The 12,420-nt window shown below is 37.1% G+C and overlaps 2 protein-coding genes across 2 annotated transcripts; both read left to right on the top strand.

Annotated features, from left to right (window-relative positions):
• Positions 1-2,417: 2,417 nt before the first annotated feature.
• On the top strand, positions 2,418-5,767 carry LOC108369672 (uncharacterized protein K02A2.6-like). The gene is made up of 2 exons (XM_017624835.1): positions 2,418-3,104; positions 3,335-5,767. The coding sequence occupies exons 1-2, from the start codon at positions 2,418-2,420 to the stop codon at positions 5,765-5,767; spliced, it is 3,120 nt and encodes a 1,039-aa protein (XP_017480324.1).
• A 20-nt stretch (positions 5,768-5,787) lies between these two features.
• On the top strand, positions 5,788-6,549 carry LOC108369671 (uncharacterized protein K02A2.6-like). Its single transcript, XM_017624834.1, has one exon. The coding sequence runs from the start codon at positions 5,788-5,790 to the stop codon at positions 6,547-6,549; it is 762 nt and encodes a 253-aa protein (XP_017480323.1).
• Positions 6,550-12,420: the final 5,871 nt, after the last annotated feature.

Below are 12,420 nucleotides of genomic sequence, written 5' to 3'. Positions count from 1 at the left end.
ACCCGGGAGGGAACATTAAGGCTAACTTCGTCAAGAAGAAGCGGACTTGAAATTGAGCCTGTTAGTAATTTAACTATAAAAATTGTACCAAGCATTTGCCTGGGGCTGGAAAGTGTAGGCAGATTAATAAGTTTTAATCGGCTCGTATAAGGTGGAAGGTTATATTGAGAATCCCAACGGAAATTTCTTAAAGCAAAACGTAGGAATTGTTTTTGAATTGACTCTATTTTGTCTGAGTAAATTTGATACCTTGGATTCCAAACCACCGAACCGTATTCCAGAATTGGCCTAACTAATGTTGTAAACAGGGTTTTAGTGATATAAGGGTCACAAAATTCTTTTGCAAGTACACCTTTAGCCTTGTTGACTGTCACATTAATATGAAGATTAAATTTAAGCTTAGGATCCATTGTGATACCAAGGTCCACAAAATTGTATACCTGTTCCAGGTTATGGTTACCTATTGTATGCCCAAATTTACAACTGCGCTTGTTCTCTTCACTGCTCGAGCTTCATATTGGATACTATTCAAAAGCATTTCTCCAATTTTTACTAAATGACATTCATTTGTCGAAAAAGGTTGTAAAAAATTATATGTTAAGGGCTTATATAAACTCGATAACATGCTCGAGCTTCGTTCTTCTAACTTTGTCAGCTTAAAAATTACCTATTCGTCCTTGTGATCCCAAAAAATTTAAATTTTTTTAATTCTAAAGAAATTTCCTATTGCATTTGTTACTCATATTTTTATTCTACATTGCATTGAACTTTTTTAACAATTTTTGGAATTAATAATATCTTTGAAATTACAAAGTCAAATAAATCCTGCGATCAGAGAGAAAAAATAAAAACGCCACTTTAAATAAAAAAGTAGGTTTCGAACCCATTTATTATTATTTATTTTATGGTAGGAGAGCTTCTCAAATCATATAGAAGCAATTTTTTCGATTCAAGTTGTTGAAAAGTAATGAATATCTAAATTCCGGGACTAATCCCGGGATCCCGGGATTGTGAAAAAGCCGAGATCGGAAAAAGCCGAAAAAATAACATCCCTAATGTACATATAATTCTTCTGTTCGTGTGTTTGTAAGCGAACCGATTTTAACGAAATTTTTTGCGTGTGCTTGAGTAGGTCTCTGGATAGTTCATGTTCTCAGTTTGACCCGCCAGGTGGCGCTGGAATCGTGTTATTACTAAACTAAAAATCTTTGTTATGATCCGATCTGGCTTATATTCGAGATACTTATATATTGGTAACGGTAAGGGCAATACTATTGCAAAAAAACACCGCCGGGTGGTGCTGGAGTTGAGTTGAGGAGTTGAATATGGCGAAGCGAACGGTTTGGCGAAACGAATGTATTGGCGAACGCAACTTAAATATGCATTAAGAGTGTTCGCTTTTACCAGCTTGTGCAAGTTCTTTGCATCGCGGACACTTTTAATAGCTTCTCTGCCTTTTAATTCGCTTCGCCGATCCGTTCGCTTCGCAAGTGATAATATCACCCTAAACATTGTCAAGTGAGAAAATGTGCCATGATTGTCCGATTGCATCGACGTGCTGTACCACCAAGTATGTCGAACTCCCTTGTGTTCCTATTGGCCCTTTGGACGTGAATTGCCAATATTACTGTGCGTTAAAGCTTCATTTGGAGATATCAGGACTGGGTTATCCAGGGGTAAACCTCATATGACCACCGTTAAATCAACCATCAGCACCATTGCGATCCATAATAAGACATTTAGGCCCAATTTATTTCAGATGGCCTACTTAAGTAGAGATTGTTGATTAACTTCCACTATTCATTTTCAGATTATACATTAAATCTGCACTTAAATGGCCAATATTGGCTATTTAAATATGAGATATGCAACCCTGTGTTTGTACTAGGGATGTTGCGAATGTGAAATTTTAGACATTCGCGGATACGAATATCTAACAGCTAACATCCGCGGATGCGAATGCGGATGTTAAGTATTTTTAAGAAACAATTAGAATTTAGCATAATGGCGGGATCGTTGTTTAAACAGCGCTTAGAAGCCAAACCAGATGTGATAGGTTTTGTCTAATTTGCTAATTTCGCCATTTGATTGACGCTTTCTCTTTTTGTGTTCGATTCTTAATTGAAGGCAAAGGGTGAGAAAATTTTGTGTTCGTTTCTTAAAATGTTACATTATTTTTGTAGGAATGTATTGATTTTGCAAAGACTACCATGCAGTAGTTTACTAACAATTTAGTTGGATCTGGTAACACTAGTCACACTGTCACTTGATCACTGTTTTCCTTTTGACCTGACCTTCTCCTTCGTTTGTGAGACACACACATTTTCTTGTAACTTAGAATTAAAATACATGAATTATTGAAATCCAGAAACATCTCGTTCTAATTGCATCAGAAATTTAACATTGGCGACGAGAAAATGGACGAAAGGACGCTATCTTCGCTGTTGGTAAAATTTCAGGAATCGAACAAAGAATTTCTTGAAAAAATCTTGCAACAAAACTTGGCATCGTTGCAGCGCGTGCTAGGCACTGACTGCCACTCAAGTACTGCGCCGGTCTTTAGAAGCTTCAACAAAAATGTAGAAAAATGGTCTACATATGTCCAGCAATTAGAACATCATTTCATTGCCAACAATGTCACAGAGGACACTATGAAACGCGCGAGTCTTCTGTCCTGGATCGGTACGGAAACGTTCGAGCTGCTACAAAAGCTAAGCGACAATAACTTGGAAGGGAAGTCCTTCAGTGAGGTAAAATCGCTTCTAGATAGTCACTTTATTGAAAAGCAGCATATTCTGGCGGCCCGATTTAAGTTTTATTCAATTAGAATGAAGCCCAGTCAAACTTATGTCGAATGGGTGGCTGAGTTGCGTGGTGCTGCGAGAGAGTGCATGTTCGAATGCGCTGCAGATGGGTGCCGTAAATCTTTTCTCGATAGTAACATAAGGGATATGATTATCATGCATACACCACATGATAAAGTGCGAAGTGCAGCTCTCCAAAAGCCTAACCCTACATTAGATGAAGTATTGCAAATAGCTACAGTGTACGAGTCGACAATCAAAACGTGCTTGGAGATTAAGGGTGAGGGGGACGCACCAGCCGTAAATGCCATTCACCGATCAAAACAACTTGAAAAGAAGCGGAACGGAGGACGAAGTAAATCGCGAAGCTCGTCAGTCAGCGGGAAGTCTTGCCCTAGTTGTGGATCTGCACACAACAGAGGGAACTGTTTCCATTACAAGAACAAAACGAAATGTCGGTCCTGCGGTAAGGTAGGGCATATTGCTTTAGTGTCTGTATCGCATTCTTCGGCACGATCGACCACCCCAAGTCGAAAAAAGAGAATGCAGACAATGTGAACGTGGTGAGTAATACGCTTTTCGAGAGTATAGGCGTCGCCGAGGTATCGTTAGCAAATACGGCTGCTGATAAAATTCTACTAAACATAGACATCAATGACAGAACGTTGGAATTTCAAGTAGACACAGGTGCTACGTGCTTGCTCATAGGCCTCCCTACATACCGCATATTAGGCGAACCGAGATGTGAACCCACTAACAAAATTCTGAAGGCGTACGGTGGGAACGTTTTACCCCTTGTAGGAACAACTAATGTGAAAGCTAAATGGAGAGATACGATCAAATCCTTACCACTGCTTGTTGTAAAATCTGAACGCGCAACCAATATTCTTGGGCTAGACTGGTTTAAAATGCTGAAATTTCAGGTAGACTTACAAGATAACGAAATTTCTGGTAACGTGTGTAATACTTGTTCGTTCACGGAAGAGGCATCACAGCTAAATTTGCGCGTTTCTCTCAGGCAGTGTGTTAACCAGCACCCGGAAATATTCTTATCAAAGCTGGGAAACTGCAAAACGTTTAAGGCAAATATCACTCTTCAGCCTAAGGCAAAACCGAAATTCTTTAAGCCTTACAATTTACCATTTGCTCTTCACGCTGATGTGAAAGCTGAAATTGAGCGACTTGTTAAAGCTGAAGTGTTGAAACCTATACGCGTGAGTGAATGGGCAGCGCCAATCGTAGTTGTGCGAAAGCCAAACGGTAAATTTCGAATTTGTGCTGATTTCAAAGTCGCTTTGAATTCCCAAATCCAAATCGACCGGTACCCGATACCCAGAATAGAAGAGTTGTTCCATAAGCTACAAGGTGGTAAATATTTCACAAAAATCGATCTAAGCGACGCATATTTGCAAGTCAATTTAACCGACGAGGCGAAAAAATTTACGGTTATTAATACTCCATTTGGATTATTTCAATTTCAGAGCATGCCTTTCGGAATGGCTAGTGCGCCTGGAATTTTCCAACGTTTTATGGAAGAAGTCATCGCTGGTGTTCCGCATTGTGCCGTTTATTTGGATGACATTATCGTCACCGGCCAAGATAACGACGAGCACATCCGTAATGTAGAAGAAATTTTTAAGCGTTTAAGCTTTCACGGTCTTACATGCAGGGTGGAAAAGTGTAATTTTGCGGAAAAGCAAGTCGAGTACGTCGGGCATATCATCAACGCTACAGGAATAATGCCATCAGAAAAGCGAGTCGACGCAATTAAACGTATGCCTCCGCCGAAAAATATCAAAGAAATCGAATCTTTTATCGGCAAGGTAAATTATTACAAAAAATTCATCAGTAACTTTTCATCTCTTGCAGCGCCTTTAAACAGACTTAGACGTAAAAATGTTGAATATAGATGGGGGCGACTGGAAGAAAATTCATTTCAGAAGTTAAAAAATGCTATCGTAGCCACCACACAACTTGTTCACTACGATGACAGACTACCTATTATTTTAGCAGTTGATGCTTCTAAGTATGGAATCGGAGCCGTAATTTCGCACCGATATACAGACGGTATTGAAAAGCCTATCGCGCACGCCTCTAAAACACTCAACAGCAGCCAAGCACGCTACTCTCAAATCGAAAAGGAAGCGTTGGCCATCATATACGGTGTTACAAAATTCCACCACTATCTTTACGGTCGGCATTTTGAGCTCATTACAGACCATCAAGCACTTACTACACTTTTCAATCCGTCAAAAAGGCTACCTGTTATGGTGCTTCACCGACTTCAACGCTGGGCCATCGTACTTCAAGCATATGACTACACAATTCACTTCAAAAAGTCTGCGGACAACGCTACCGCAGACGCTCTCTCCAGGTTGCCAGTTGGAGATGACTACGATTTCGATGAAAAAGAAAGCAACTTACTCGGGGTGGATGCTGTATATCAGGCGGCACTGGAAGATTCAACTCTGAACGCAGAACTCTTGAAAAAGCTTACCGAGGAAGACAGTACCCTTAAGCTAGTTAAGAAATATATACTAGAAGGCTGGCCTCAGAACTTGCCAAACCAAGCTAAACTTGATGAATTTTATAAGCGAAAACTTTGTTTATCAGTACACAATGGAGTAGTAATGGTTCAAACAGATTATACCAGAGTTGTATTACCTGCTGCTACATATAGGAAAGTACTCGCTATGCTGCACGATGGGCACTGGGGCAAGGGTCGTATGAAACAAATGGCAAGACGATACGTGTGGTTTACAGGTATAGACGCGGAAATAGACAAGATGCATAATGAGTGTAGTATTTGCCAAGCCAATGCAAGTCATCCAAAGCGGGAATTTTCCCCTTGGCCTCAGCCCACAAAACCTTGGGAGAGGATACATTTGGATTTTGCAGGGCCATTTACAATCACATGTGGCTTATTATCGTCGACGCATATTCCAATTTCCCATATACCGTGAAGCTATCAGCAGCAACTACGATGACCACCATAGCAGTACTCCAGCGAATTCTGTCGGTGGAAGGCCTGCCGAATACTATCGTCACTGATAACGGAGCACAGTTCACATCATCGGAATTCAAACAGTTTTGTAAGAACAATAGCATTGATCATCTTACCACAGCACCGTTCCATCCTTCATCAAATGGATTGGCGGAAAGGTATGTACGCACATTCAAGCAAGCATTCAAAAAGATTATGATGGAAGAAGGCAACGCGGAAAGAGCATTGTACACGTATCTGGCTACATATCGAAGTACACCGAATCCTAGAAATAGTAAATCACCTGCGGAAATGTTGCATGGTCGACAGCCGAGAACCATCTTATCTGCATTGTTTCCTACCTCAACAACGCCACATGCAACAAAGAGTAAGTTCACCATAGGAAATTCAGTTTGGATTCGCTCCTACTCTGGACCCCGTTGGATCCAGGGGAAGATTAGCAAAGTGCAGGGTAACCGAATGTACGTCGTCGAATCGGGAGGTGTGGCTTATAGGCGCCACCAAGATCAAATACGCGCTTATACTGGGAGGAGTAGATTGGAAGAAAGCGATCCGGTTGACATTGACCTGCAAGCAACGGACGAAATTTCAAGGGGTGAAAACGAAATTCCTACCAATCATCAACGCGTGGATCAACAGCCGGAGCAAACTACCGAAATAAAACCATTGGGCACCCCACTTCGCCGGTCGGAACGAATTAGAGCTAAGACTGTTCGATTTGATCCTTCAAGTTATAATTAAAAGTACTAACTACCACTAACTACTTAAGTAACATTTACTTTTTTAAATGGATTTTGAGAAAAATATTTTTGAATTACGTGAAGGGGAATGTAGGAATGTATTGATTTTGCAAAGACTACCATGCAGTAGTTTACTAACAATTTAGTTGGATCTGGTAACACTAGTCACACTGTCACTTGAACACTATTTTCCTTTTGACCTGACCTTCTCCTTCGTTTGTGAGACACACACATTTTCTTGTAACTTAGAATTAAAATACATGAATTATTGAAATCCAGAAACATCTCGTTCAAATTGCATCAGAAATTTAACAATTTTAAAGGCAAAAATCACATTCCATGCCCTGTGAAGCTTTGCCAGGGAAGATGGTTGCCCTGAAAACCAGATGGTTGTTTAAAACAGTAATATTATGAAATATATGAGCTAGACAAGGACAAGAAGGCAAAAACACGCTTTTTACAGGGTTTTGTGTAACATCAAACACATTTTGCACCGGGGAAGGCAACATTTTTTCGAAAAAACGAAATCACCATAAAGCTTTTAAAAATAATTCTTCATTCTCATTCCTTTGACTGTTTCAGAATTTGGGGAATCTGTAACTTCATCAGCGTTTTTCGATTTTAGTTTCTGTAATTCATTTTTAATACTTTATTCTGCGACTGGTTTGAAAAATTTGTACTTATAGCGAGCTGTGGAAAATAAATTATTATTTTTTAGGAATGAGCATTTTGAACAAAATTCTGTTTTCAAAGTCGTGACTGCCAGCCGAATCGGAGCAGAATATTGTTGTTTTTTTTAAACAGCACCCTGTTTTTTATAAGCATTTCAATCTCAGATAGTTACGTTATTCTTATCCTAATAAAGGTCAGACCCATAACTTTTTAATTATTTGGGCATCGATTCTCTTTATAGCCAGACGTTGATCATTTCTGCTGGAAATCCCTATTGAAGGAGCTTACTCTTTGATTTTAAATAGCAAAGAAGGGACAGTTTTACCACAGAAGTTTTTAGCCAAGCGTCCAATGTATATCTCTATGAAAACAAAAAATATTGCCCGACAAGTAAACAAAATTACTGTTTTTTAAAATTTTTGCTAAAAATAAATTCTCCAAAGAGCCCCATTTGAAATTATTGAAACGAATTTATGTAACATCAAAAGCAAATCACGAAAATGTGGTTAAGAATTACAGTACACACCTTCTTAGTTTTTTCTAACGCTACGCGTACACTGCAGCCGGCATCGGCCGAATTGTGCTCGGCCGATATCAGCTATATGCGGGCGATATGAATAAACACTTATGATTATAGCATTCACACATTAAGTTAAACTTTTGGCAAATAAATTTAATCTTTTGGCAAATAAATTTGTCTTTTGACAAATAAAATTAATCTTTTGGCAAATAAATTTAATCTTTTGGCAAATAAAATTAAACTCTACTATAATACTAAACAGTGTTTGAAAAAGTAAAAAATACATTAAAAAACTGCTGTTGCTGTGCTAGGAAAGTATTTTTTTTAACTTTGGACGCTTAGCTCTACTGCACCAATATCAAGAGTTAAATTCCAGGATAGCTCAAAAGTGTTTTTTGGCTTTTCTGTTCTGTTGATTTGACTGCTCACTTTCAAACAGTTCTGTCACAGCATGGTCTCAAATACTCATCAAACTATCTGGCGCATTATATTTCAACCAAACCACGCATTATGGCCAAATGAGATAAAAAACATCTAAAATGCTACAAATCTTGAACTCCCTTAATATATTTGCAAACGCAGGTACAAAACAAATTTCTTTATGTGCATACTATGTACATTAGGGTGCTCATCAAAAAAGTTTTTTTTTTGGAATTTTATTCGTTTTTATGAGAAATATTATTGCCTATTTTTATAGATATTTTAAAAGTCATTTAGAGGTCGCGACCTGTCCATTTAGGTTAAAAAAACGGTTTTGTAGATTTATGAGTCTTTGAATGACTATTTTTGACTCGATTTCAAAGATCGAATGTCATCTGAGAAGAGGATGTATAGGCATTTAAAATGGTATTTAATAATCTATTTTCGGACTTGGCTTATTGGGATTTTTTATGGGGAAAATAAAATAAAAAAACCATATTTCTCTTAATTTTTTAAATTTTGGCCGTTTCACCAACGTAGTTTGACTTCACCAAAACTACCGTTACAAAAAACACAAAGCTAGCTATATTTTAGGGGGGTTACGTTTTGTCGGATTTCAAAAATATTCAAGACGGTACTTAAGGAGGCTAAGCACAATGTGTATACCACATTTGGTAGAGATCGATCAAGTAGTTTTTGTGATACGCATATATCATATAAGTGGGCGGTGCCACTCCCATTTTCCTAAAAATTCCTGAAAAACCACTTCTTTTCTAAAGAACGATTGTATATTAGACTGCATCACCAAAAAAAGTTGCGGTTTTCCGCCGGGATTACAAAATTTATTATATTTTAAGACGTCCACCAAAATATTTCGGAAAAATATTAAGATTTAAGCGAGCTGGACCGATTTGAAAATACCTCCGAAAATGGAGTTTTTTATGAATAAAAATAGTTTCTTAAAGAACTTTTTGAAAAAAATCCCCTCAGATGACAAAACAAATTAGGCTTAAAAATTCTGCATAAAAATATTTAAAAATCTTTTCAACGGAATCGTAATAATGAGATTTTTGATGCTGTTTTTTTGCTTTTTTCAAAGATTGATTTGCGAAAAACTTAAATAACTGGGCCAAAACTATTATGATTTAGACTTATGGGATCTCGCTAGAAAGGTATTTTCCCACTATTTCTATTTATGTGCAAAAAAAGTTATTCGTGTCCCAATATATTTTTTTTCAAATACCAACACATCTTAATTCAACTTTGAATGATATTCGTTGATCCTACCTTTCTCTTTCATCCTTTGAATGAGTTTATTAGCAAAGAAATAAAAAGGGTGAGAAAATACCTTTCCAATGATATCTCACAAGTCTAAATCGGGAGAGTTTAGGCTCAGTTATTCAATCTTATACCAATCTTTGAAAAAAGTTAAAAACAGCATCAAAAATCTCATTATTACGATTCCGTTCTAAATTTTGTTTACATTTTATAAAAATGTTTTTACGCGAATTTTTTAAGCTTAAACCGGTTTGTCATTTGAGGGGATTTTTTCAAAAAAAATCTTTAAGAAACTATTTTTATTCATAAAAAACTAAATTTTTGGAGGTATTTTCAAATCGGTCCAGCTCACTTAAATCTTAATATTTTTCGAAATATTTTGGTGGACGTCTTAAAATATAATAGATTTTATAATTCCAATGGAAAAACGGTACCGGTTTTTTTTTTGTATGGGGAGTGATGCAGTCTATTTTATATGTATATAAATTTTGAATAAATATTGATGAACTCCTTAGCCCCACTGCTCAAAAAATCTGAAAGTCCGGTACATAAACAATATAAATTCAAGGCCGTATTTAAAAGTCTCCTAAATTCGACAATTTTAATGCGATTGAGGTATCAGTTTATTTGAAAATAGATTTAATTTTAGAGAGTACTACATATCTTAAAATTGTGGAAATTATCAATGGTCAAAATTTAAAAAATTAAGAGAAATATGTTTTTTTTTTTGAATTTACCCCATAAAAAATCCCAACAAGCCAAGTCCGAAAATAGATTATTAAATACCATTTTAAAGGCCTATATATCCTCTTCTCAGATGACATTCGATCTTTGAAATCGAGTCAAAAATGGTCATTCAAAAACTCATAAATCTACAAAACCGTATTTTTTAACCTAAATGGACATGTCGCGACCTCTAAATGACCTTTAAAATATCTATAAAAATAGGCAATAATATTTTCATGAAAACGAATAAAATTAGGGGATAGGGTCTTGAAATTTCCAAAAAAAAACATTTTCAATGAGCACCCTAATGTACATAGTATGCACATAAATACTTTTTTTTTTGCACCTGCGTTTGAAAATATATTAAGGGAGTTCAAGATTTGTAGCATTTTAGATGTTTTTTATCTCATTTGGCCATAATGCGTGGTTTGGTTGAAATAAAATTCGCCAGATAGTTTGATGAGTATTTGAGACCATGCTGTGACAGAACTGTTTGAAAGTGAGCAGTCAAATCAACAGAACAGAAAAACCAAAAAACACTTTTCAGCTATCCTGGAGGTTAAAGTTCTGAACACATTGAAAACGACGAGCTACGGACCACAGCTTCCAATTTGTCATCTTCATTATCTAAACGCTTTGTCGATGGCGACATGATTTCTTTGAACGCCGCAGCGACATCATGAATTTGTATGAGTTTGACATAAAAGAAGAGGAAGAACCTTAGAAAAATAGAAATAAATCTAATCTGGCCACAACCACAGCCGTCGCGTAGCCCGGTCGTCCCCAAAATAATTATCTACATAAGAGTACGTGTTAAAATAATTTGACAGCTGTGGTTTGTAGCTCGTCGTTTTCATTGTGTTCGGGCTATAACTCTTGATATTGGCGGAGACAAGCTAAGCGTCAAAAGAAAAAAAATACTTTCCTAGCACAGCAACAGCAGTTTTTTAATGTATTTTTTACTTTTTCAAACACTGCAAAAATATTCAATTTATTTGCCAAAAGATTAATTTTATTTGCCAAAAGATTAAATTTATTTGCCAAAAGATTAATTTTATTTGTCAAAAGATTAAATTTATTTGCCAAAAGATGAAATTTATTTGCCAAAAGATTAATTTTATTTGCCAAAAGTTTAACTTAATGTGTCAATGCTATATATGAGCGCCCTCACACATAAACCGATCACCGGACCGACATCGGCCGTTGTCGTCCGACAGTGACGATAAATTCAAACATGTTTGTTTTTCTCGTCCGATGACAGGTGATAAGTACCAAAATGGACTACGGAAAATTAACTTATTGGTTGCAAAAACAAGAAAATTGCATATAAAATCACATGTTTAGAGTACGTCAATTCAAATGTATCAAAATATTTCACTGCTTACTAAATTGTAATCAAAACTAGATTTTTGTGTACAAATACGGTCGGCAAATAACACAGCCACACAAAAAAAAATTTGTGTTCTGACCCAAAGGTCTCACTATGTGTACTTTATGTTTTTGGGGTCGCTGAATCCGAATCCGAGGTCCATTTAACCCCATCAGTTCAGGGTTTTGATATAACCCCAGAAAACCAATATGGCGGACACCTTTTGGAAAAATTCATCGGATTCGCTTGAAACTCGTTACTCGGGGGTTTTCGGGGTCGCTAGCTACGAATATGATATTATTTTTTCAAAATTCAAAATTGCGGATCCAATATGGCGGACACTTTTTGTAAAATTCGTCGGATTCGCTTGAAAATCGTTACTCAGGGGTTTTAGGGGTCGCTGAATCCCAATTTGATGTCAGTTTTCAAAAATTCAAAAGAAATTATTTTAACGGTTTGGATCAAACCCACTACTGATGGAGGTATGCTTTACTCTATCCCGTGTAGAAATTTCCATATTATGACTAAAATATGTCAATTTCTACACGGGATATTAAGGGAAAATATCGATATTAAATTCTATTTCAACATAAAAACTCTTAAAGAATTTGAAGCTTAAGTTCAATGCAGAGTAATTCGATCTTGCGTGTGTCTGCATCCAGGGCACCTCCACGTGGTGACGGTGGGCAACGGAGATTGTCCGCTATCCGGCTAAGTCCCTGGATAACGGCTTTGATGCCGTCATGGCAGACCCACGTAAGAAACGTGTTACGATGCAGGGACTCGGAACCCCAGTATCCGCGGTTGAGGGTGAGAAAGCAGGCTCTCAGGCGTCGTCATCCAACAACTGCAGCTCTTCATTGGTGGGAAACTTGGCTAATGTAGAG

Source organism: Rhagoletis zephyria, unplaced genomic scaffold, assembly GCF_001687245.7.
Source record: "Rhagoletis zephyria isolate East Lansing unplaced genomic scaffold, Rhagoletis_zephyria_1.1 Rzeph_scaffold_03790, whole genome shotgun sequence".
NCBI lineage: Eukaryota > Metazoa > Arthropoda > Insecta > Diptera > Tephritidae > Rhagoletis > Rhagoletis zephyria.
This window is presented reverse-complemented; position numbering and strand designations above follow the sequence as displayed.